This window comes from Hyperolius riggenbachi, unplaced genomic scaffold, assembly GCF_040937935.1.
Source record: "Hyperolius riggenbachi isolate aHypRig1 unplaced genomic scaffold, aHypRig1.pri scaffold_116, whole genome shotgun sequence".
Classification (NCBI taxonomy): domain Eukaryota; kingdom Metazoa; phylum Chordata; class Amphibia; order Anura; family Hyperoliidae; genus Hyperolius; species Hyperolius riggenbachi.
This window is the reverse complement of record NW_027152341.1, coordinates 558,850-584,123: the sequence shown is the minus strand read 5'-3', so window position 1 is coordinate 584,123 and position 25,274 is coordinate 558,850. Positions and strand designations below refer to the sequence as shown.

The 25,274-nt window shown below is 44.9% G+C and overlaps 1 protein-coding gene across 1 annotated transcript in view; it reads left to right on the top strand.

Annotated features, from left to right (window-relative positions):
* The first annotated feature begins 3,199 nt into the window (after nt 1-3,199).
* LOC137543604 (probable serine/threonine-protein kinase DDB_G0283337) overlaps nt 3,200-25,274 on the top strand; it is a 157,463-nt gene continuing 135,388 nt past the window's right edge. The window contains exons 1-2 of the mRNA XM_068264709.1: nt 3,200-3,249; nt 13,785-14,042. Of these exons, the coding sequence (XP_068120810.1) occupies nt 3,237-3,249; nt 13,785-14,042 (271 nt within the window). The 5' untranslated portion in view covers nt 3,200-3,236. The remainder of the gene's footprint in view (nt 3,250-13,784; nt 14,043-25,274) is intronic.

Below are 25,274 nucleotides of genomic sequence, written 5' to 3'. Positions count from 1 at the left end.
GGAGGAAAAGGCTCTATAAGGCCTTAAGGAAAATCCAACACTCATCATCAGGGTAGCAGATAAAGGAGGAGGAATCATGATTATGAAAAAAAATCGATTACATTAGGAAGGCTGAAAGGATCCTTGGCGATACTGACTACTATACCGTACTGGACTCACAGACCTAACGTCCGCAAAGGGTTCACAAAACATGGCCTGTCCAGGCATTGCAAAGAAGTACATAATCTAGACCCTGCTACTCTGACTATCTGCCCCATAGAACAAATACCAGAAGATGCCAATGACCGATTTGGCACACTCAGGTCCAGAGAAATGTTCTGGGTGTTCAAATTGAGAACCCTACACCCGGAAGGACTAAACATCTGTCTAGAGCATAACCTCTGAGCAAGAATATTAACTGGGACCTTCAATCTACATCTATTGGGACTAGTACTATAAACATATTATAAAGTATAAATTTACCTAGCTAAATCTACCTTTATAACTCAGGCAGGTCCCCACCAACTCCAGCCTCCCCCCACAACACTCAGGTCCCTCTTAACACTCCACCCCGCATGCTGCCTACAAAGAGGCATTATTACATACAAACAAGATTCCCCATACCTTCCCCCCTTCCCCCCCTCCCTTCTCCCTTCCCTCCTTCCCCTTTCATATCACTCGGACCACCATTACCTAATTAGGCTCATATTAGCCCTCAGTACCCCCTCTTACTCTAAATCCCATCACCCGGGTTTTTTGAATATATCTCTCCACTTCTCAATCAGAATCACATTAGGCTGCTACCACTACCATGTCACATTATATGACTCCATATCCTAACCCACATACTTGATACACCCTACAAATTGTCCTCCTTAGAACCAACTAGCTTATAGATCGATTCTTTAACCATAATCCACTCACACTAAACTGCTATCAAAATCTAATGACTATTATTCAGCCACCTTGACTAAATTCACAAAATTAGATGCCTTTATTTAATTCTTAAGCCTCAGTGAACTAATCCACATCTAGTATGGCTGTCGCCTTTTTCGCTCAGCCACTTCCAACATGGCTATGACATCTTTGAGACTCACTGTCTCTTCCTCACCTAATATGGCCACCGCTACCCTACCCAGCCACTACCAACATTGCCGCTCCCCTCCAGTGACCCGCACGGCTAGATGACTTCTCCAGAATGGCCGCCACATCACAAAAGCCATACGCAAGATGGCCATGACGTGCACTCCCCCCGGACGTGATGCACAACCAAGCCGGATGCGACGTCACAGATTTCCCCGATCAAGCAAATCCGCCCATACAGGCGTGCCCAGCCCGACTAACTAGTTTTAAACAGCGCTTTAGCATCCCGCGGATATGGCGCCCATGCTATTCATCTGTTGAACTATAGGTAAGTTGCTCCCCTTGTTTTCCACATTCTAATATTAGACCATACTATGCCCATTAGGCGAGCCCTAATCTCGATCCACAGTCACTACGATCCCACTCGGGAGCACTCATATAACTATCTACAACCAGTTCCGTCAAGAACTTCACTAGAGATACTGAAGTTTCGAGACATTCCACGTAATGTCTGGTTCAATTATCATCTTAACATACATAGGGCTCCCAAATACCCCTCTATCACTATAATTGCCATGATGACATATATAAGATACTAGTCCTAAAGGGACAACTATCCTATATGGAATGTAGATCAGATTGTTTTCTCCTTTCTTATTCATGTTTTTTATGCATGTATTTTAAATGTGTTCTTATTTTCAGTCCCAGTGTGAGTGCTAATAGAGGTTATATTAGAGACATCTATATGATGACTCTAATACACCGTGATTTATATGTTACAGACTATAATTGCACTTTAGGTTAATCTATTATTTATATATATATATGTATCTGAAGAGTATAATAATTTTTATAATTGTACTTTTTATAAATACAGGTTTTTAAGTTGATTGATTGTTAGTATATGAAAAAGATGTTTTAGTCTGAGCGCCATCCTTGTTTTTAATTTCTCAAAAAGCACAATATTTGACCTGATGAAGCGACTTGTGGTCGCGAAACGCGTTGTCCTTAGTGCTAAATAAATTGATTTCAACTTCTATTATGTGTATGAGTCTTCATACCAGGTAAGACGTCCCATCCTTACCTTTGATTATTTGCCATTTGCACTTAATGCTTTGATACCTAGGGGTGCCGCCCAACAGTGTCTTATACTAAATAGTACCTCACGATGTGGAGTTACACCACCATAGCAATATAGTGGTGATTTTTTTCCCGGGAGCGCCGATATACAAGGCCGAGTGGAGAAGGTATTTCTCCACATGATTTGATGGTGGTTGCCATCAAAAGCAACCCAGAATTGTGAGTATATTTTCACTACGATAGACCAGATTCCGCAGCGATAATACACGATATCCGGCTCCCGGTGTCCTTGTCTTTTTATCTCTATTAGTACTACATTCTGTAGAGGAAGATTACATCCACAGCCTGTGTCCCCGGCTGTTAGAGGGATGAAAGCCTTATCACTGGCCAACCCATACGGGCCAGTCAGCCCCTTTTAGAGGTAAGACCAGTCCACGGAGAGGCCTTTTATCATGTCATATTGAAATTGAGTGCGCTCTCCCCCTTTTGTCTTTTCCCCTACCCATTCCTGTCTATATAGATATTAACAATTATTATCTTACCGCCAATTTTAAATAACTCAATTCCAAGATGCAAACAACTTTTTTTTTTTCAAATTCTTTTATTTAGAGAAAACCGATGATACATACAGCTGAAAATACAGTATATGACAAGAAGGCTTAAAGTCCTTACATTGGAGGAGCCAGAGGCAGCTTACTAAATTTTAACATTCCTATGAAAAGCATATTAGACAAGCATTAGCTTAAATGATGAAGCATTCCGATGTATAAGCTGAAAGCTACACAGGGTGAAACATATATCTGTAAGAACTGTTTAATGTTTACCTCTATATTTTTTTATGTTTTTAAAGGTAATAGCAGCATAAACAATAACATATAACCAGGGATGTCTCAGGGGTGTTATCAGATCTGGTATGGAATGCTCATTACCAAGATGCAAACAACTTTAATTAAACTCGCATGCAAGCTGGAATTATTAGCATGCCATTGACCAAGTCTATTTATAAAATGAGCATAGGTATTAGGCAGCATAGTAATCTCTGGGATTTTGTGTCCTGCAGTGACCGACGACCCCTGTGGATCTATATTTAGAAGATGGTATTACTGGGTAAGTTGTGACAATCATAGTAATGTTGGAGTGACTGTATGTGATATAATACAATGTCATTTGCTGGAATATTTTTATGAATAAAGCAGACCCTGATAGATAATCAATCACTAGATATATTCCATCTGCTGGTGTATTACTTGCATAAATTCAAGCTATGAACACACGACATACAGTGGAATGCAAAAGTTTGGGCAACCTTGTTAATTATCATGATTTTCCTGTATAAATCGTTGGTTGTTATGATAAAAAAAAGTCAGTTAAATATATCAAATAGGAGACACACAGTGATATTTGAGAAGTGATATTAAGTTTATCGGATTTGCAGAAAGTGTGCAATAATTGTTTAACCACTTCAGCCTTCTTTGGGGGGGTTACACATTTTGCTAAGATTTTTTTTTTGTAAATGCATTTTAACAGGAATATTAAGGAAAAAATGGAAAAAAATGCATTATTTCTCAGTTTTCACCCATTATAGCTTTAAAATAATACATGTTACCATAATTAAAATGCACATATTTTATTTGCCCATTTGTCCTGGTTATTACACCATTTAAACTATGTCCCTATCACAATGTATGACGCCAATATTTTATTTGGAAATAAAGGTGCATTGCTTTCGTTTTACGTCCATCATTATATACAAGCTTATAATTTAAAAAAATATTAGTTGTATACCCTCTTCACATGCATATTAAAAAGTTCAGACCCTTAGGTAACTATTTATGTTTTGTTTTTGTTTTTTTAAATTGTATTTTTTTTTCTTTTTTATTTTATGTGGGTATTTTTTGGGTGTGGGGGGTACGCAGTTAATTTTAAATGAATTTTATTGTGTCTTTTTGTATTAAAAATGTATGTGCATGTAGTTTTACTGTTTGGCCACAAGATGGCCACAGTGTAAGGATTGATAATGCAGATCGTGGTCGTGACTAGACCCAGACTAGCAGATCCAAGATCTTTGCATGGCAATCCTTATGTTAAACAAAACCAGAAGATCACTGTGACAAAGTGTGTCAGCGAGAGAACTGATATCTGATTATGTGGTGATCTGCAGTATCACCACTAATGCAGATATATAAAACAGTATTTTACTGATGGCAAATCACCCGAAACAACTAACTAGCACAATATCAGTACTTTAATTAGAGTGTGATCACAGGTGATTAGGTGCACAATATACAGGAGTACTCCTATGTGATATCCCTTGGCTGTAGGGACTATCACTGGAAGAGAGGTCGTACAGGCAAAGTCAGCAACGGGTCAGTCGGCAGAGGCACAGAATCGTCAGGCAGATTCGAGGTCTAGTATTGTAACGATTGGTGTCAGCAAGAACAGATTTTCTGATTATTGGTGATCTGCAGTATCACCAATAATACAGATACTATACCTGATTATGTGGTGATCTGCAGGATCACCAATAATGCGAGTATAGCGAGACACAGGACAACCAGATGTAAAGATAGGTGTTTGGTGCAGCAGTAATACAGATAGAGATACCAACTCCCCCAGAGAAGCTGGTAGAGGGAGATATCTCTATAGAACACAGGGATCAGCACTCCAGCAAGCTATAGATGCAGATGAACTAGTAATCAGTTCACCCGAGGAGCATGTGGTGCACAGTGCGACAACGTATACTGATCACCCGTGGAGCGGGTGATTCAGACTGTACTGCAGCAGGTGATTACCTGAGGGGCAGGAGATCAAGACTGTACTGCAGCTCCTAATCATCTGAGGAGCAGGTGATGAGGACAGTACCGTAGTTACTAGTCACCTGAGGAGCAGGTGATTAAGACTGTACTGCAGCTACTGGTCACCTGAGGAGCAGGTGATTAAGACTGTACTGCAGCTACTGGTGGTCACCTGAGGAGCAGGTGATTAAGCTGTACAGAGAATCCCTCACCAGGGACTAGGCTCACTGGTGAGGGCAGGAGAGTCAGACAATCAGATTCTGCAACATACGGACAGATACGGTACAAAGACAGAAGGCTTAAATCAGAGTAGTGTTCAGGCTGCATCAGCAACAGGATCAGATAGGCAAAAGCACAGAATCAGTAAGCAGAAGAGTAGTCAAGGCTAGCAGAAGGTCATAACAAATATTACAATTCAATTAGTACTTTAGCTATCAACAGAATCTGACTAAGTGTGGATCCCCAGCTCCTGCTGGTTCTAGCACACTTTGGGATCTGGCTAAGGTCTGAGTGCTAACACGTAGCATTTGCAACAGCAGACGAGGAGCTACTGACAGGCAGGTCCTATATATAATGAGAGCGCCCCACAGCGCCGCCCCAGTCACTCAGCCAATCAGGAGCACTGCTGGAGTCAGCTGACCGGCTGATCAGCTGACTCCCCTTCTATTCGCATAAAGGTCCTGTTGCCTGGCACGGCGGAGCGGTGCGGATGGTGGCGGCAGCAGTCACGCTGCTCTCTGTGACCGCCGTATCCCCGCCTCTCGTTACAGTACTTCCTCCTTGAGGCGTGGACTCTGGACACGTTTTACACGGTTTCTCAGGATGTAACTCATGGAATTTTGGTCTTAACACCTCAGCATGAAGACTATGGCCTGGTACCCACGATTTCTCCTCCGGCCCATACGCCTTCCAATGCACAAGGTACTGCACTGAATTTCGTACCCAACGAGAATATAGAATCGTCTCAATCTTATACTCAGTCACTTTATAAGTTACATCATTTATCTTTTCAGACACTAGGTATGGGCCTATAAATCTGGGCCCCAGCTTTGCAGAAGTCTGTTTTAAAGCAATATGTCGGGTAGAGATCCACACCATATCACCTGGTGCAAAGCTCAATTCCACCGAACGTCTTTTGTCTGCCTGCTTCTTTTGAAGTTCAAAAGCTCTCTCCAAATTAATTCTTACTACCGTCCAGATTCTTTTCAGAGATTCCTGCCAGTCCTCCAGAGCAGGGAATGGGGACGCCACCACCGGCAATGGAGAAAACTTAGGTGATCTCCCCGTAACCACCTGAAATGGAGAGAACCCCGAGAATGCACTTTTGAGGTTATTGTGCGCAAATTCCGCAAATGGGAGAAATTTTGCCCATTCATGCTGAGTATCTGCCACATAACATCGAAGGAACTGCTCCAAAGACTGATTAATTCTTTCAGTCTGCCCATTAGTCTGTGGGTGGTACCCTGAAGAAAATGAAAGATCCATCCACACATGATGACAAAATGCCCGCCAGAACTTTGATACGAACTGAACTCCCCTGTCTGACACCACATTCTCTGGAATTCCATGCAGACGAAAAATGTGGTGGACAAACAGGTCTGCCAATTCTGGAGCAGACGGAAGACCTTCCAATGGGACAAAATGGGCCATTTTACTAAACCTGTCTACCACTACCCAAATGACAGTCTTCCCCTCAGATCTGGGAAGTTCTCCCACAAAGTCCATGGATAAATGAGTCCATGGCTCCTCAGGTATGGGTAAAGGCTGCAAGGTACCTGCAGGAGCCAGTCGGGAAGGCTTGCTCTTGGCACATACAGAGCAAGCTGAGTACCTGCCACATAACATCGAAGGAACTGCTCCAAAGACTGATTCATTATTTCAGTCTGCCCATTAGTCTGTGGGTGGTACCCAGAAGAAAATGAGAGATCCATCCCCACATGATGACAAAATGCCCGCCAGAACTTCGATACGAACTGAACTCCCCTGTCTGACACCACATTCTCTGGAATTCCATGCAGACGAAAAGTTTTCAGGACACAAATCTGATTTTCAGAATTTCAGAAATCTCTGTCTATCTTACTTTGAGATGAGACCTATTTCATCAGGAACCGAGAATCAGAAGGTGACCTTCATTAAAACACTTTTATCAGGGGATTCACAGACATGGGCTTACAGTCTTCCTAGTGGTCATGAGGCACTGACATCAGTCCAGGAGTTATTAAAATCAATGGCTATCATATACGATGATCCAGATATCGCAGTCACTGCTGAGAGGAAACTTAAAAATCTCAGGCAGAGACATAACACTGCTGAGACCTATGCCGCAGAGTTTAGACGGTGGGCGGTATCAGCTAGATGGGGACAGTTTGCCTTATTGGACTGTTTTTAAACAGGGTTATCTGACCCCATTGCAGATGTAATGTTAACTCATCCTGAACCCAAGACTGTTGATGATGCGATCTCACTTGCAGTAAAAATAGATCGCCACATTCGTTATCAAAGGCAAACTCGTGGTAGGCACTCTGTGAGGTCTGTTCCCGTCACCTCTCCTAAACCTTCTCCTCCTCGGGATGAGCCGATGCAGATCGGACATTCTAAATTGTCAGAGGTCGAGAAAAATCAGAGACGGACGGAGGGGCTCTGTCTATATTGCGCAGAAAAGGGCATATAGTACAGAACTGTCCTAAGAAGGCGGAAAACTCTGCCGCCTAGGAGTAGCCAGAGGTACTACCCTAGGCGAGCCAGTGTTACCTCTAATTGATAATCGGTTACTACTCCCTTGTTCCATTTCCTGGGAAGATCAAGTCTGGTCTACCCAGGCATTTATAGACTCGGGTTCAGCCGCCAATTTCATTGATTATGATTTTGTTAAGGAATTGGGGATTCCCCTGCTCCCCTTAGAGAGACAGATCATTCTCACAGCAGTGGATGACTCTCCACTTCAAGGGAGTCAGCCCCTGTCTCAAACTCCGGGTTTGTTATGTCATGTGGGGGAACATATACATATAGCATAGGGAACAAATACAGTTTTTTTGTGCTTAAAATGGCCACTTCCACTGTAATCCTTGGAATGCCGTAGCTGCAAAAGCATTCTCCTCAGATAGATTGGAGCTCCGGCCAGTTGCTAAGCTGGTCCTCCTTTTGCCATCATCATTGTATGGAGAAAGTTGCTGTTTGCACCACCAGGATTAAGGTGGAAGGGTTGCCTGCACAATATGCAGACTTTGCTGATGTGTTTTGTCCTAAGTCAGCGAACAAACTTCCCCCGCACAGAAGTTTTGACTGCCCCATTGAGTTAAGGCCTAGTTGTATGCCCCCTAGAGGTCATTTGTATAACCTGTCCGCTCCTGAAAAACTCGCTATGCAGGATTACATTAAAGAAAACCTCGCCAAAGGTTTTATCCGTCCTAAGTCTCCGGCCGGAGCAGGGTTCTTTTTTGTTCAGAAAAAGGACGGTGGACTCCGCCCCTGCATAGATTATCGAGAATTGAATAAAATTACCATAAAAAATCGTTACCCTCTCCCGTTAATTGATGACTTGTTCTCCCAAGTTACTAATGCGTGTATCTTCTCTAAACTTGATCTAAGAGGGGCATACAACCTGGTACGCATTAGGGAGGGTGACGAATGGAAGACGGTGTTTAACACACCCGACGGGCACTACGAGTACCTTGTTATGCCCTTCAGGTTGTGTAACGCTCCTGCCGTCTTCCAGGAGTTGGTCAACAAGATTTTCCGAAAGGCTCTGGGGCGATTTGTCTTGGTATATCTGGATGACATACTGATTTTCTCCCCTAATCTAGCGAAACACAGGGAGCATGTGAAGTTTGTCCTGAAAAAATTGAGACAGAATTCTTCATATGCAAAACTTGAGAAATGTTTTTTTGAGGTGTCAGAAGTTCCTTTCTTGGGGTATATCATTTCAACCTCAGGACTCTCCATGGACCCCAAAAAAGTAGCTGCCATTTTGGAGTGGCCACAGCCCATGGGGCTGAAGGCACTCCAAAGATTTCTTGGCTTCGCCAATTATTACAGAAAATTTATCAAGTGATTTTCTTCTGTGGTGTCACCTCTCACTAACCTCACCAATAGAGAGGCTGACGCTTATAATTGGTCACCTGAAGCACATTCTGCTTTCTCATCTCTGAAGAAATTGTTTTGCTCCGCCCCTATTTTGCGGCATGTGGATGTCACTTGTCCCTTTATAGTGGAGGTGGATGCATCAGAGATTGGGGTTGGGGCTGTACTGTCTCAACACTCAGGGTCTCAGGGCAGATTGCATCCATGTGCCTTCTTCTCACGTAAATTCTCTCCCGCCGAGAGAAATTACGATATCGGTAACCGAGAGCGGTTAGCCATTAAACTCGCGTTTGAAGAATGGCGTCATTGGCTCGAGGGGGCAAAACATATGATTACGGTCTATACTGACCACAAAAATTTGGAATATATTGAAGGGGCCAAGAGGCTTAGTCTTCGACAGGCTCGCTGGTCGTTATTCTTCAAGATTCAGTTTTATCATTACATATAAGCCAGGGAGTAAAAACGTCAAGGCAGATGCCCTGCCTAGATGTTTTGAGCCCGAGACAGTACAGCCACCAACTCCTGAGAACATACTGCCCGACAAAGTTGTCGTGGCAGCCACCGAGACATGGGAGGATTGGTCGCTTACTTTGAGGCACTATCAACAGGACATTCCCGAGGGAAAACCTGATGGAGTTCTATTTGTGCCACTTCAGTTCCGTCTGCAAATTTTACAGTTGTTCCATGCACATAAAAATGCAGGGCATCCTGGGGTGGCCAGAACACAGGATCTACTGTCTAGATGTGTATGGTGGCCATCACTGGTCCTAAATTGTAGGGAGTTTGTCAGAGACTGTGCAGTCTGTGCTAGGAATAAGCCATCCCGACAGGCTCCTGTGGGCACCCTTCAGTCATTGCCAGTGCCTGAGGAACCATGGACCCATTTATCCATGGACTTTGTGGGCGAACTCCCCAGGTCTGAGTGCAAAACAGTTGTGTTGGAGGGGGGCATGGCGGAGTGGGATACATGCCAAAAGTCCCGGGGAAAAATCTGGATGTGATGCAAAGCAGCGTTTTAAGGGCAGAAATCACATTGAATGCTAAATTGCAGGCCTAACGTGCTTTCAAACATCTTGCATGTGTATACATCAATCAGGGAGTGTAATTAGAGTACTGCTTCACACTGACACACCAAACTCACTGTGTAACACACCGCAAACAGCTGTTTGTGTAGTGACGGCCATGCTGGACTACTGCGCAACATGGCGAGATTGCTCTTCCTCACTCAGTGATGTCAGGTAATGTGTGACTTCCTTCTCAACTTTCCATGGCATTGTTAAAAAGCTTACGTTTTGTTTTTAAATTACATTTTCTACTTGCTGTGTACTTGTTCAGTACCGCTACAATGAGAATCCTGTGGAGGCGGGCAAGTCTGCCATTGTGACCCCGGGTAATGGCCGGGGAATGAGGGGTTTGAATCCGGTGTGGAGCCTGAGCAACGGCTACCACTACACATCCAAGGAGGGCAGCAGGCAGGCATGCACGCCCGCCTGCCCCGAGGTAGTGACCAAAAATAACAATACAGGAGGAGGACTTTCGAGGCCCTGCTGTGTATTTGAAATGAATGTACTTTAAATCCTTTATCGAGAACCAGTTATGGCGGGCAAAGATGACACCACATTCCTTTCACGAGAATCATATGGAGGCGGGCAAGTCTGCCATTTGTGACCCTGGGTAATGGCCGGGGAATGAGGGGTTTGAATCCGGTGTGGAGCCTGAGCAATGGCTACCACTGCACATCCAGGCAAGGAGGGCAGCAGGCAAGCAGGCATGCACGCCCGCCCTGAGGTAGTGACCAAAAATAACAATACAGGACTCAGGAGGACCTTTTGCGTCCCTAATTGTCATGAATCAACTTTAAATCCTTTAACGGGAATCGGTTATGACGGGCAAAGATGACACCACATTCCTTTCACGAGAATCATATGGAGGCGGGCAAGTCTGCCATTTGTGAGTGACCCCGGGTAATGGCCGGGGAATGAGGGATGGAATCCGGTGTGGAGCCTGAGCAACGGCTACCACTGCACATCCAAGGAGGGCAGCAGGCAGGCATGCAATACAGGACTTTGAGGCCCTAATTGTAATGAATCAACTTTAAATCCTTTTAACGGCAATCCGTTATGGAGGGCAAGTCTGCCATTGTCACCGCGGGGAATAAAGGTTGGATTCCGGCCCGAAGTGGGAGCCTGCTGAGACCCATGCGGTAGCTGCCCTGACCGTGCTTTGCAGACCAGGCATCTGTGGTCAGATGGACCCTTGACCCAGCGGAAGACAAACCAAGTCGGAAGCATTTGCCAAGAATGTTTTACGGAGGGCAAGTTTTTTTGCCCTTTTTTTAAATTGTTTGAAAATGATAGATGGTTGTATTTTTAAATTGTTTGAAAGTTTACATGGTTGTATTGCGTTCCGGAGTTGGAGCCTGATCAATGGCTACGACCACACATCCAGGCAAGGAGGGAGGCAGGCAGGCATGCACGCCTGCCCCGAGGTAGTGACCAAAAATAACAATACAGGACTCAGGAGGACCTTTTGCGGCCCTAATTGTAATGAATCGACTTTAAATCCTTTAACGGGAATCCGTTATGGAGGGCAGCTGGGTTCACTCAACACAACATGTAGTAGGTATATGCAGTGAGCTGGGTTTACTTAACACAACAGGTAGTTATGTGCAGTGATGAGGTGGGTTAAGTAAACACAACAGGTAGTAGGTATATGCAGTGAGCTGGGTTCACTTAACACAACAGGTAGTTATGTGCAGTGATGAGGTGGGTTAAGTAAACACAACAGGTAGTAGGTATATGCAGTGATCTGGGTTTACTCAACACAACAGGTAGTAGGTATATGCAGTGAGCTGGGTTCACTCAACACAACAGGTAGTTATGTGCAGTGATGAGGTGGGTTCACTCAACACAACAGGTAGTAGGTATATGCAGTGAGCTGGGTTTACTCAACACAACAGGTAGTTATGTGCAGTGATGAGGTGGGTTCACTCAACACAACAGGTAGTAGGTATATGCAGTGAGCTGGGTTTACTCAACACAACAGGTAGTTATGTGCAGTGATGAGGTGGGTTAAGTAAACACAACAGGTAATAGGTATATGCAGTGAACTGGGTTCACTCAACACAACAGGTAGTTATGTGCAGTGATGAGGTGGGTTAAGTAAACATAACAGGTAGTAGGTATATGCAGTGAGCTGGGTTCACTTAACACTACAGGTAGTTATGTGCAGTGATGAGGTGGGTTAAGTAAACACAACAGGTAGTAGTATGATGCAGTGAGCTGGGTTCACTCAATACAAAGCTAGGTATATGCAGTGATGAGGTGGGTTAAGTAAACACAACAGGTACTGGGTATATGCAGTACTGGGTAGTACAATGTGCAGCTCCCTGTCACACACACAGGTAGTCAGTCACTGAATGTGCTGGGCTGCTGGCAGTGGCACACACACTATCAATTAGCAAGGCTGTGCATGCAACAAAAGTGTCAGTTTGACACACAGTAAAAAAATAAAGTACAGGATGAGCTCTGAAAAGAGCTAGGGTGCTATAAAAGCAATAACAATCAGCCAGGAGCAAACTAAGCAGCCAAGAATCTAACTAATCTGTCCCTAGAAGAACAAGTCTGCAGCAGCTCGCCCTAGTCTGTCTAATAGCAGGCACACGAGTGAGTGTAAAGGCCGCCGGACCCTGCCTTATATAAGGGGGGGGGGGGGGGGGGGCTCCAGGGCTTACTGTACCCTGAATGGCTACAATGTGCCTTCTGACTGTGATGCAGAGGGTCAAAGTTGACCCTCATAGTGCATTATGGGGCAAATCGAACTTCCGCAAAGGTTCGCCTGGCGCAAGTGAACGCGAACTCCCAATGTTCGCCTGGAACCGTTCGCCAGCGAACCATTCGCTACATCTCTACTAGTAAAGTGCCCCAGTATAGCTAGTATAGTGCCCAGTATAGCTAGTATAGTGCCCCAGTATAGCTAGTATAGTGCCCCAGTATAGCTAGTATAGTGCCCAGTATAGCTAGTAAAGTGCCCCAGTATAGCTAGTATAGTGTCCAGTATAGGTAGGTAGTGCCCAGTATAGCTAGTACAGTGCCCATTATAGCTAGTGCCCAGTATAGCTTGTATAGTGCCCCAGTATAGCTAGTATAGTGCCCAGTATAGCTAGTAAAGTGCCCTAGTATAGCTAGTATAGTGTCCAGTATAGGTAGGTAGTGCCCAGTATAGCTAGTGCCCAGTATAGGTAGTATAGTGCCTGCTGTGATGAGTCAGGAAGCAGTAGAGAGCTCGACTTCCTGTAGCGGCAGTTACTATGGGAACCTCTCTCTCCCTACTGCAGCCGCAGTGAAGAGCGCTGCTGTGAATTACGGAGCTGGAGAGGAGGGGAATAGAAGAAGCGGCGCCGGCTAAGGTAAAAGCAGCAGCAGCGGCGGCCGCGGGGGGGAGGGGGGGCCGCGGACCACCACCACATGACTCGCATACAAGCTGACCCCCCCAACTTTTGACACACTTTTTTGGGGTCAAAAATTCAGCTTGTATGCGAGTATATACGGTAACCGTGTGTTTTAATTATAAATCAACATATTTTTCTTATGAAATGTTTGTGGTATACGTGACTAGGGGTGTTCTGGGGGTATGATTAGGGGTGTGACGGGGTGTGGTTTAAATGTCCCTCTTTAAAAAGTTGTGAGGTATTAATATACCCTAAATTAATGTGGAAGTACATTTTTATAATTCTATCTCTTCCTTCTCTCTGACTCCAAAATACAGAGAACAAAAACCATTATCTGGATCAGAACCGCTGTGAGCTCATTGACAAGATTGAGAATGTGGCGTGGGTGCTGGACAAAATGCTAGAGATGAAGATTATAAACGATGAGCAATACGATCAACTGAGGGTGGAACCAACAAAGCAAGATAAGATGAGAGGGATTCTCAACATAGTGAGACACTTCAGTCATTCTGTCAAAGACCAGGTCCTCGCACTCCTGAAGAAGGCAAACCCACATTATCCGGGATGGAGAACAAGTAAGTTGCTGAGTAGAGATGTCGCAAACCTCCAATTTTTGGTTCACGAACCCAGTTCGCGAACTTCCGCGGAAGGTTCAGTTCGCGCAAACTTTTTTTTTTTTTTTTTTTTCAAACATATTTTATTTCAAATATTTTCAGTATTTCCACAAACGATTACAGCAATTGGTTCTTGAAAGAGATAATAGTTCCACACAGGGAATCAGTATAAACACTTTTTAGATTACATAGAGTCAACTACTGTATGGCCATTTGCAGTTATAGGAACACGCAGAGAAAACAACCTCTTCCGCATCCTTCCCCATCCCAACCCCCAACCCAAAAAGGAGAGCCCCCCCCCCCCCTATCCCTTGCTCTCTCAGTGTGAGTTTTTCCTTTAGGCTGCTGCATTTTTATAGCGTTCATATGCCAAGAAAGAGATCTACACAAAGAAAAACACCAAAACCATATGCCGGGCCTGTCCGTGACTATTTCGCCATTTTCCAGAGTTAAGGGAACAAAAAAGAGACCAATGTGAATTTGCGAGCTTGAGTAGTTCTTTATGTTGGCATCAAAGGGGTGCTATTAGGTTCTCCTGACTTATATTCCAGGTTTCCCAAAGTTCCTCCTATCTGTTCCAATAGATACCATTTGGTCCAGATGAATGAACCCATAAGCAGATTGATTTCCGATTGTGTAAAAGTTCTCAAGATATATCTTTTCCAGGTCTTAAAAAAGCTTTTAGTCCGTTTATCCACTGCTTGCAACGTGTGTAGTTTTTCGATCAGGAAAATTTGTGCTGGTTCCTTTTTTAGTAGTGATGTGGAAGGGTGTTGTGGGGTTATCCAGACTTGGAAGATAACTCTTCTAGCTGCTGCAAGAATAATGTGATATAAAGCAGATGGTTTGGAGTTGCTCTTTTCCCCTTCACCACTGTGATAATTAAATAGACATAGTTTCACTTCCTTAATTATGATCTTATCGCAGATAGCATTTGCATATGAAATAACTCTGGTCCAGAAATGATCTACAGCAAAACACTCCCATATACAATGGATCAGTCCTGCATTTGGGAAGTTGCACTTTGGGCACGCGGGAACATAGTAGCTAGGAGGGTTACGGTATTTAATATTGAAGGCATATTTTGCTCTATGCAGAAACATTAGCTGTGATGTTCTATGTGTTTCATTTTTTATATAGCCTCTGAACGTGTTGAACCCCTGAATAATATGCTCCTCAATAGATTCCTCATCTAAATCTTTTCTCCATGCCTTGTAGGTGTTTTTAATGTCCCTGCTCTCGTCCTTTCTACTTAGAACCATATTCAATTCAGTTAAGGAGCGTACAGGACCCCCCGGATTAATTAAGTTGTCGAAAGCGTCTGGAAGGGCTATGCTCTCTATGTTTGTTATATGAGATCGGACCAGGGATTTGATTTGCATATATGGGAGAAAATCGCTTTTATTTATACCATATTTGGCTCTGAGCTCATTGAACGTAAACCATTTTCCGGTACCTAAATTTAATAGATTTCCTAGTTTTGATACCCCTTTTTGATCCCAGTCTAAAAATTGCTTTTGAGAAATGCTGGCTGGATAAAGGGGGTTTCCCCAAATGGGCATGTATTTTGATACGTGGTAAGGGAGCTTTAATAGTTTACGCATGCTCTTCCAGGTTATCATTGTATCCCGAAATATTACATTTTGTTTCAGGCGCATGGGCAAATCAGCTAGTTTTGAATGTAATAGGCGGAGTAAGGACCAGGGTTTGGCAATCTCTGTCTCTAATGCTGTATTTGAGAATCTGCTCGTCCCCTTAACCACTTGAGGACCTAGGGCTTTCTACCCCTTAACCTCCTTGGCGGTAACCCCGTATGTGACACGGGGTAAGCCGCCGGAGGGTGCCGCTCAGGCCCTGCTGGGCCGATTTACTTAATTTTTTTTTTGCTGGACGCAGCTAGCACTTTGCTAGCTGCGCCAGCACCCCGATCGCCGCCGCCGCGCGCCCGATCGCCGCTATCCGGTGCGGCGCGCGGCCCCCCCCCCCCCAGACCCCGAGCGCTGCCTGGCCAATCAGTGCCAGGCAGCGCCGAGGGGTGGATCGGGTCTCCCAATGACGTCCCGACGTCGCTGACGTCGGTGACGTCATCCCGCCCCGTCGCCATGGCGACGGGGGAAGCCCTCCAGGAAATCCCGTTCTTTGAACGGGATTTCCTGATCGCCTATCGCCGGAGGCGATCGGCGGGGCTGGGGGGATGCCGCTGAGCAGCGGCTATCATGTAGCGAGCCCTCGGCTCGCTACATGATAAAAAAAAAAAAAAATAAAAAAAAACTGTTGCGCTTCCCCCTGGCGGTATTTTTCATACCGCCAAGGGGGTTAAGGACCGGCCACTTTTTTTCCATTCAGACCACTGCAGCTTTCACGGTTTATTGCTCGCTCATACAACCTACCACCTAAATGAATTTTGGCTCCTTTTTTTGTCACTAATAAAGCTTTCTTTTGGTGCTATTTGATTGCTCCTGCGATTTTTACTTTTTATTATATTCATCAAAAAAGACATGAATTTTGGCAAAAAAATGATTTTTTTAACTTTCTGTGCTGACATTTTTCAAATAAAGTAAAATTTCTGTATACATGCAGCGCGAAAAATGTGGACAAACATGTTTTTGATTTAAAAAAAAACCCATTCAGTGTATATTTATTGGTTTGGGTAAAAGTTATAGCGTTTACAAACTATGGTGCAAAAAGTGAATTTTCCCATTTTCAAGCATCTCTGACTTTTCTGACCCCCTGTCATGTTTCATGAGGGGCTAGAATTCCAGGATAGTATAAATACCCCCCAAATGACCCCATTTTGGAAAGAAGACATCCCAAAGTATTCACTGAGAGGCATGGTGAGTTCATAGAAGATTTTATTTTTTGTCACAAGTTAGCGGAAAATGACACTTTGTGAGAAAAAAAAAAAAAAAAAAGTTTCCATTTCTTCTAACTTGCGACAAAAAAAAATGAAATCTGCCACGGACTCACCATGCCCCTCTCTAAATACCTTGAAGGGTCTACTTTCCAAAATGGGGTCATTTGTGGGGTGTGTTTACTGTCCTGACATTTTGGGGGGTGCTAAATTGTAAGCACCCCTGTAAAGCCTAAAGGTGTTCATTGGACTTTGGACCCCTTAGCGCAGTTAGGCTGCAAAAAAGTGCCACACATGTGGTATTGCCGTACTCAGGAGAAGTAGTATAATGTGTTTTGGGGTGTATTTTTACACATACCCATGCTGGGTGGGAGAAATATCTCTGTAAATGACAATTTGTTAATTTTTTTTACACACAATTGTCCATTTACAGAGATCTTTCTCCCACTCAGCATGGGTATGTGTAAAAATACACCACAAAACACATTATACTACTTCTCCTGAGTACGGCGATACCACATGTGTGGCACTTTTTTGCACCCTAACTGCGCTAAAGGGCCCAAAGTCCAATGAGTACCTTTAGGATTTCACAGGTCATTTTGAGAAATTTAGTTTCAAGACTACTCCTCACGGTTTAGGGCCCCTAAAATGCCAGGGCAGTATAGGAACCCCACAAATGACCCCATTTTAGAAAGAAGACACCCCAAGGTATTCCGTTAGGAGTATGGTGAGTTCATAGAAGATTTTATTTTTTGACAAAAGTTAGCAGGAGAAGTTACTCGGGAGAAGTAGTACAATGTGTTTTGGGGTGTATTTTTACACATACCCATGCTGGGTGGGAGAAATACCTCTGTAAATGGACAATTGTGTGTAAAAAAATTAAAAGATTGTCATTTACAGAGGTATTTCTCCCACCCAGCATGGGTATGTGTAAAAATACACCCCAAAACACATTATACTACTTCTCCCGAGTACGGCGATACCACATGTGTGGCACTTTTTTGCACCCTAACTGCACTAAGGGGCCCAAAGTCCAATGAGTACCTTTAGGATTTCACAGGTCATTTTTGTTTCAAGACTACTCCTCGCGGTTTAGGGCCCCTAAAATGCCAGGGCAGTATAGGAACCCCACTAATGACCCCATTTTAGAAAGAAGACACCCCAAGGTATTCCGTTAGGAGTATGGTGAGTTCATAGAAGTTTTTATTTTTTTGTCACAAGTTAGCGGAAATTGATTTTAATAGTTTTTTTTCACAAAGTGTCATTTTCCGCTAACTTGTGACAAAAAATAAAATCTTCTATGAACTCACCATACTCCGTACGGAATACCTTTGGGTGTCTTCTTTCTAGAATGGGGTCATTTGTGGGGTTCCTATACTGCCCTGGCATTTTAGGGGCCCTAAACCGTGAGGAGTAGTCTTGAAACCAAATGTCGCAAAATGACCTGTGAAATCCTAAAGGTACTCATTGGACTTTGGGCCCCTTAGCGTACTTAGGGTGTAAAAAAGTGCCACACATGTGGTACCGCCGTACTCAGGAGAAGTAGTATAATGCGTTTTGGGGTGTATTTTTACACATACCCATGCTAAGTGGGAGAAATATCTCTGTAAATGACAATTGTTTGATTTTTTTACACACAATTGTCCATTTACATAGAAATTTCTCCCACCCAGCATGGGTATGTGTAAAAATACACCCCAAAACACATTAAACTACTTTTCCTGAGTACGGCGGTACCACATGTGTGACACTTTTTTGCAGCCTAGCTGCGCTAAGGGGCCCAACGTCCTATTCACAGGTCATTTTGAAGCATTTGTTTTCTAGACTACTCCTCGCGGTTTAGGGCCCCTAAAATGCCAGGGCAGTATAGGAACCCCACAAGTGACCCCATTTTAGAAAGAAGACACCCCAAGGTATTCCGTTAGGTGTATGGCGAGTTCATAGAAGATTTTATTTTTTGTCACAAGTTAGTGAAAAATGACACTTTGTGAAAAAAAAACAATAAAAATTAATTTCCGCTAACTTTTGACAAAAAATAAAATCTTCTATGAACTCGTCATACACCTAACAGAATACCTTGGGGTGTCTTTTTTTTCTAAAATGGGGTCACTTGTGGGGTTCCTATACCGCCCTGGCATTTTACAGGCCCAAAACCGTGAGTAGTCTGGAAACCAAATGTCTCAAAATGACTGTTCAGGGGTATAAGCATCTGCAAATTTTGATGACAGGTGGTCTATGAGGGGGCGAATTTTGTGGAACCGGTCATAAGCAGGGTGGCCTTTTAGATGACAGGTTGTATTGGGCCTGATCTGATGGATAGGAGTGCTAGGGGGGTGACAGGAGGTGATTGATGGGTGTCTCAGGGGGTGGTTAGAGGGGAAAATAGATGCAATCAATGCACTGGGGAGGTGATCGGAAGGGGGTCTGAGGGGGATCTGAGGGTTTGGCCGAGTAATCAGGAGCCCACACGGGGCAAATTGGGGCCTGATCTGATGGGTAGGTGTGCTAGGGGGTGACAGGAGGTGATTGATGGGTGTCTCAAGGTGTGATTAGAGGGGGGAATAGATGCAAGCAATGCACTGGCGAGGTGATCAGGGCTGGGGTCTGAGGGCATTCTGAGGGTGTGGGCGGGTGATTGAGTGCCCTAGGGGCAGATAGGGGTCTAATCTGATAGGTAGCAGTGACAGGGGGTGATTGATGGGTAATTAGTGGGTGTTTAGGGTAGAGAATAGATGGAAACACTGCGCTTGGGTGGTGATCTGATGTCGGATCTGCGGGCGATCTATTGGTGTGTGTGGGTGATCAGTTTGCCCGCAAGGGGCAGGTTAGGGGCTGATTGATGGGTGGCAGTGACAGCGGGTGATTGATGGGTGGCAGTGACAGGGGGTGATTGATGGGTGGCAGTGACAGGGGGTGATTGATGGGTGATTGATAGGTGATTGACAGGTAATCAGTGGGTTATTACAGGGGAGAACAGATGTAAATATTGCACTGGCGAATTGATAAGGGGGGGTCTGAGGGCAATCTGAGCGTGTAGGCGGGCGATTGGGTGCCCGCAAGGGGCAGATTAGGGTCTGATCTGATAGGTAACAGTGACAGGTGGTGATAGGGGGTGATTGATGGGTGATTGATGGGTAATTAGTGGGTGTTTAGAGGAGAGAATAGATGGAAACACTGCGCTTGGGTGGTGATCTGATGTCGGATCTGCGGGCGATCTATTGGTGTGGGAGGGTGATCAGTTTGCCCGCAAGGGGCAGGTTAGGGGCTGATTGTTGGGTGGCAGTGACAGGGGGTGATTGATGGGTGATGGGTGATTGGCAGGTGATTGACAGGTGATCAGTGGGTTATTACAGGGAAGGACAGATGTAAATATTGCACTGGCGAATTCGTATAGGGGGGGTCTGAGGGCAATCTGAGCGTGTAGGCGGGTGATTGGGTGCCCGCAAGGGGCAGATTAGGGTCTGATCTGATGGGTAACAGTGACAGGTGGTGATAGGGGGTGATTGATGGGTAATTAGTGGGTGTTTAGAGGAGAGAATAGATGTAAACGCTGCGCTTGGGTGGTGATCTGATGTCGGATCTGCGGGCGATCTATTGGTGTGGGAGGGTGATCAGATTGCCCACAAGGGGCAGGTTAGGGGCTGATTGATGGGTGGCAGTGACAGGGGGTGATTGACGGGTGATTGACGGGTGATTGACAGGTGATTGACAGGTGATCAGGGGGATAGATGCATACAGTAAACAGGGGGGGGTGGTCTGGGGGGGGGGTCTGGGGAGAATCTGAGGGGTGGGGGGTGATCAGGAGGGGGCAGGGAGCAGGGGGGGGGAATAAAAAAAATAGCGTTGACAGATAGTGACAGGGAGTGATTGATGGGTGATTAGGGGGGTGATTGGGTGCAAACAGGGGTCTGGGGGGTGCGCAGGGGGGGGGGTCTGATGGGTGCTGTGGGCGATCTGGGGCAGGGGGGGGAGAAATCAGTGTGCTTGGGTGCAGACTAGGGTGGCTGCAGCCTGCTCTGGTGGTCCCTCGGACACTGGGACCACCAGGGCAGGAGGCAGCCTGTATAATACACTTTGTAAACATTACAAAGTGTATTATACACTTTGTATGCGGCAATCGCGGGGTTAACATCCCGCCGGCGCTTCCGTATAGCCGGCGGGATGTTGCGGCGGGCGAGCGGTGAAAGGCGCCGGCAGAGGATCGCGTCACGGATGACGCGATCGCTCCGCCCATGCCCTTAGAAGGACCGCCGCCTCTGTGGGTGAGCCGGTCCTTCAGGGCTCCACTTCCCGGCCGCCTCTGTGCGTTAGGCGGTCGGGAAGTGGTTAACCCAGTCTTGGACGTGTCTTAATAGGGCTGACAGATTGTACCTCCGCAGGTTTGGTAGATTTAAACCTCCCATGTCTTTAGGGAGTTGTAGTTTTGTTAATGCTATCCTAGGCTTTTTACCTTTCCAAATAAATTTTGTGAAAGCTGTTTTGATAAGCTTGACATCTTTATGGCGTAGTAGGAGTGGGATTGTCTGCAGGGGATACAGAAGCCTCCCCATAGTGGACATTTTTATGAGTGCTACTCTACCCGCTATTCCCAAGGGTAGTGTGTTCCATCTATCTAGTTGAGCTATAATTTGACCGAAAAGTGGGGTATAGTTTAGGGCATAGAGTTGGGTGGGATCTCTTGGTATCTTAATCCCCAAATATTTAATACAGTTAGTAGATAATTTTACCCCCAGGTCTGTCCAGTGTTGAACCTCTGCCCGTTTTGACAGCGGCATGAGCTCACATTTCTCCTTGTTTATTTTGAGGCCTGATATTTTTTCAAATTCTTGGAGAATCTGAAAGACTTGAGGCATCTGTGTGCAGGGATCTTTTAGGAATAGCAGTATGTCATCTGCAAAGATTGTCTGCTGCGCCTGTGTCTCTTCAATTTTGATGCCAGCTATACGCGTTCGCAGGGTCATTGCTAGAGGTTCCAGGGCAATATTAAAGAGTAAAGGTGATAGTGGGCATCCCTGTCTCACACCCTTTTGTATTAAGAAGGGGGACGACACAAAACCTGTTGTCGCTATGCATGCTTTTGGTTCTTTGTACATTGCATTGATTGCGTTTACAAAAGCACCCCTAAAACCCATGGAGTTCATGACCCCCCGCAGCCAATCCCACTCCACATTATCGAAAGCCTTTTCGGCATCCAGCATTAGAACTGCTGAGGTTTTAAAAGTGTCAGGATAAGCTCGAGCATGTTCTAGTAATGTTAGGACTCTACGTATGTTAGTAACTCCAGATCTCCCTTTCATAAAGCCAACTTGGTTGTCGTGTATTAAAAAAGGCATTACGGAGGACAACCTGTCAGCCAGAATTTTGGATAGAATTTTTACGTCTTGATTTAATAGAGAAATGGGTCTGTATGCCCCAACGTCACTTAAGTCTTTCCCTTCTTTTGGTAAGAGTTTTATGTATGCCATGTTCCCCGTTTCAGGGTAGATGGATTCAGATAGAACTTTGTTATATATATTAGTGAGAGGTTCGCCTATTTCCAGTTGTAGGATTTTAAAGAATTCAGCTGTTAGGCCATCTGGGCCTGGCGCTTTCTGATTTGAACGTTTTTTTATGGTTTCTTTAACTTCCTGTGTGGTAATGGCTCTATTTAAATCCTCAATTTGTTCCGGATTTAACCCGCGCAACGGCAAGTCTGCCAAAGCGTTGGCTATGTTAGAAGGGTTTATTGATTTTGATTTGTAGAATTCTGCAAAGTGATCCCGGAACAATTTATTAATGTCTGCCCTGTTACTAGTGTGTATTCCTTGTTTATTTTTTATTTGACGTGGCTCTTGTGCTATTCTTTTCTGTTTGGCTATGTTTGCTAATAATTTTCCTGATTTTTCACCAAATTTATGGAAAGTAAGTGCCGTATATGGTTTTTGGAGATCAGCTTGCAGCCTGAACCATAGGTCGCCCTTACGTTTAGTATCTAGCCATGCTTCTCTATTCGTATTGGTGGGGTATTGTAGATATATTTTATATTTTTCCCTGACTTTGGTCATTTCTGTCTGGTATTTCTCATAAGCAGTTCTCTTTCTGGCTGCCACATAAGAAGTGATTCTGCCACTGAGAACTGCTTTAGCTGCTTCCCAATATAGGATCGGGCTGGACAAGTGCTCATTATTGTCATTAGCATATTCTTGCCACCACATTTTCAATTTCTCTTCAAAGTCTTCGCTGCCATAAAATTTAATGGGAAAGCGCCAGAGAAAACCCGTGCCTCTTGATTGGTAGTCTTCTAGTTCTAATAGGATTGGTGAGTGGTCAGATATTACCAAGTCTTCTATTGAAGTTTTTATGATTCTATATTTAAGAGAGTTATGAATTAAGAAGGCATCAATTCTTGAAAAGGTTTTGTGTTTTGGGGAATAGAAGGTGTACTCGTGTTCTAGAGGATACATATGCCTCCATGTATCTATTAGGCCGCAGGAGTCTAATAGAGGTTTTCGCTCATTCGCTCGCTGTTCGCGAGAGAGGGCACTCATCTGCCCATAAACGTGGATAGACTGTGTGATGAGCAGAAAAACATGAACAGAGGAACTTGCGCAATAGTTAGTATGCAAATTTGAAAAAAAGAAAAATTTGAGAAAAAGAAAAAACAAAAGCCAAAAAAGAAAAAAAAAAAAAAGAGCCAGTCTGGGCAGACCTGCTTTTTGAAGGTAGCGTTCCTAAGATTCTGAAATTTCCAGAGGATGAAAGTTTGAGAAACATTGAAATCCTTTTACAGTGTTGGTTCCCTTTTATTTGCTTCTTGGGCGATCAGGTCGGGCCTTTAGGACTAGATGAGGCATCCTGCGACCTTGGGATGTAGTGCTTTAGGAAAGTTTGAGCTTCGCCAGGTGTCTGGAAAGTATGAATTTTGCTTTCATGATCCGTTACCTTTAACACCGCCGGGTATATGAGAGCGAACTTCAGACTTTTGCTATACAGTGAGCTACAGACTGTTGAAAAAGCCTTTCGTTTCTGTGAAACTTCAGCAGAAAAATCGTTGAATAAACGCACCGTGGATTCAAGTATTGTTAGATCTTGTGCTTGCGCTCTGTAAGCAGCCAAGAGGGAGACCTTATCTGCATAGTCCAGGTAGCGTGCCATCACCATGCGGGGGGTGTTTTGTTTGCCTTTCGGTTTAGGCGGGCCCACACAGTGCGCTCTTTCCACTTTTAACGGGCCAGGCATTCCCAGCAGTGAAGGTATTTCGGCTGCGCATAAAGCTTGCAATTTGTCTGGCTGTATCTCCTCCGGTATCCCCACAAAGCGCAAATTGTTTCTGCGTGACCTGTTTTCTAAATCTTCTATTCTGGAGTAAGCTGCTGAATTGTCGTGCTGTAGTACCTCAATTTGTTGATTGGCTTTGTGTAGGTCATCTTCGCAGGTGCTCAGTCGCTTTTCTGCGTCTGTCAGTCGCCCTTTTTGATCAGCAAGATCTTTTCTAAGGGCTTTTAGGGAGTTGGCCATAGCTTTCTCAATGGTGGCCTGTATGTCAGGGGCGAGGGCCTTCCCTACTTCGGCCGCCAGTTTCTTATAATTTATATTAAAGTCCGCATCCTTACCCCTGTATGTAGATCTGCTTCCATCCGAGTCACAGTCCGAGTATTCCCGCTGCGGAGATGGGGTGTGCCTCCTCTCTTTCGAGCGAGCTGGCGTGTTGCCGCTTGCTGCTCTGCCGCCCGCCATTTTGTTTTTTGTCCGGCCTGCCTCGCTTTGTCCTGCCGCGCTGGATCGCGTCAGATATCGGTCCATGGGGTTTGTGGCAGACCCTCAGAGGTGCGGCGATGTGTAATCGCCTTGTTTGAAAGTGCTGGCGGGCGATTAGCTGCGTCTTTTGGGGGTTACTGGCTCATGGTCAGCCGGAGCTCCTCTCCTCCGCAGCTTCCATGCAGGCGCCGGAACCGGAAGTCTCGTTCGCGTGAACTTTCACGAACCGCAATAGACTTCGATGGGGAGGCGAACTTTGAAAAATAGAAAAAATTATGCGGGTCATAAAAGTGATGGAAAACATGTTTCAAGGGGTCTAACACCTGGAGGGGGGCATGGCGGAGTGGGATAGACGCCAAAAGTCCTGGGGAAAAATCTGGATTTGATGCAAAGCAGCGTTTTAAGGGCAAAAATCACATTGAATGCTAAATTGCAGGCCTAAAGTGCTTTCAAACATCTTGCATGTGTATACATCAATCAGGGAGTGTAATTAGAGTACTGCTTCACACTGACACACCAAACTCACTGTGTACCGCACCACAAACAGCTGTTTGCGTAGTGACGGCCGTGCTGGACTGGTGCGCAACATGGCCAGAGTGCAGGCC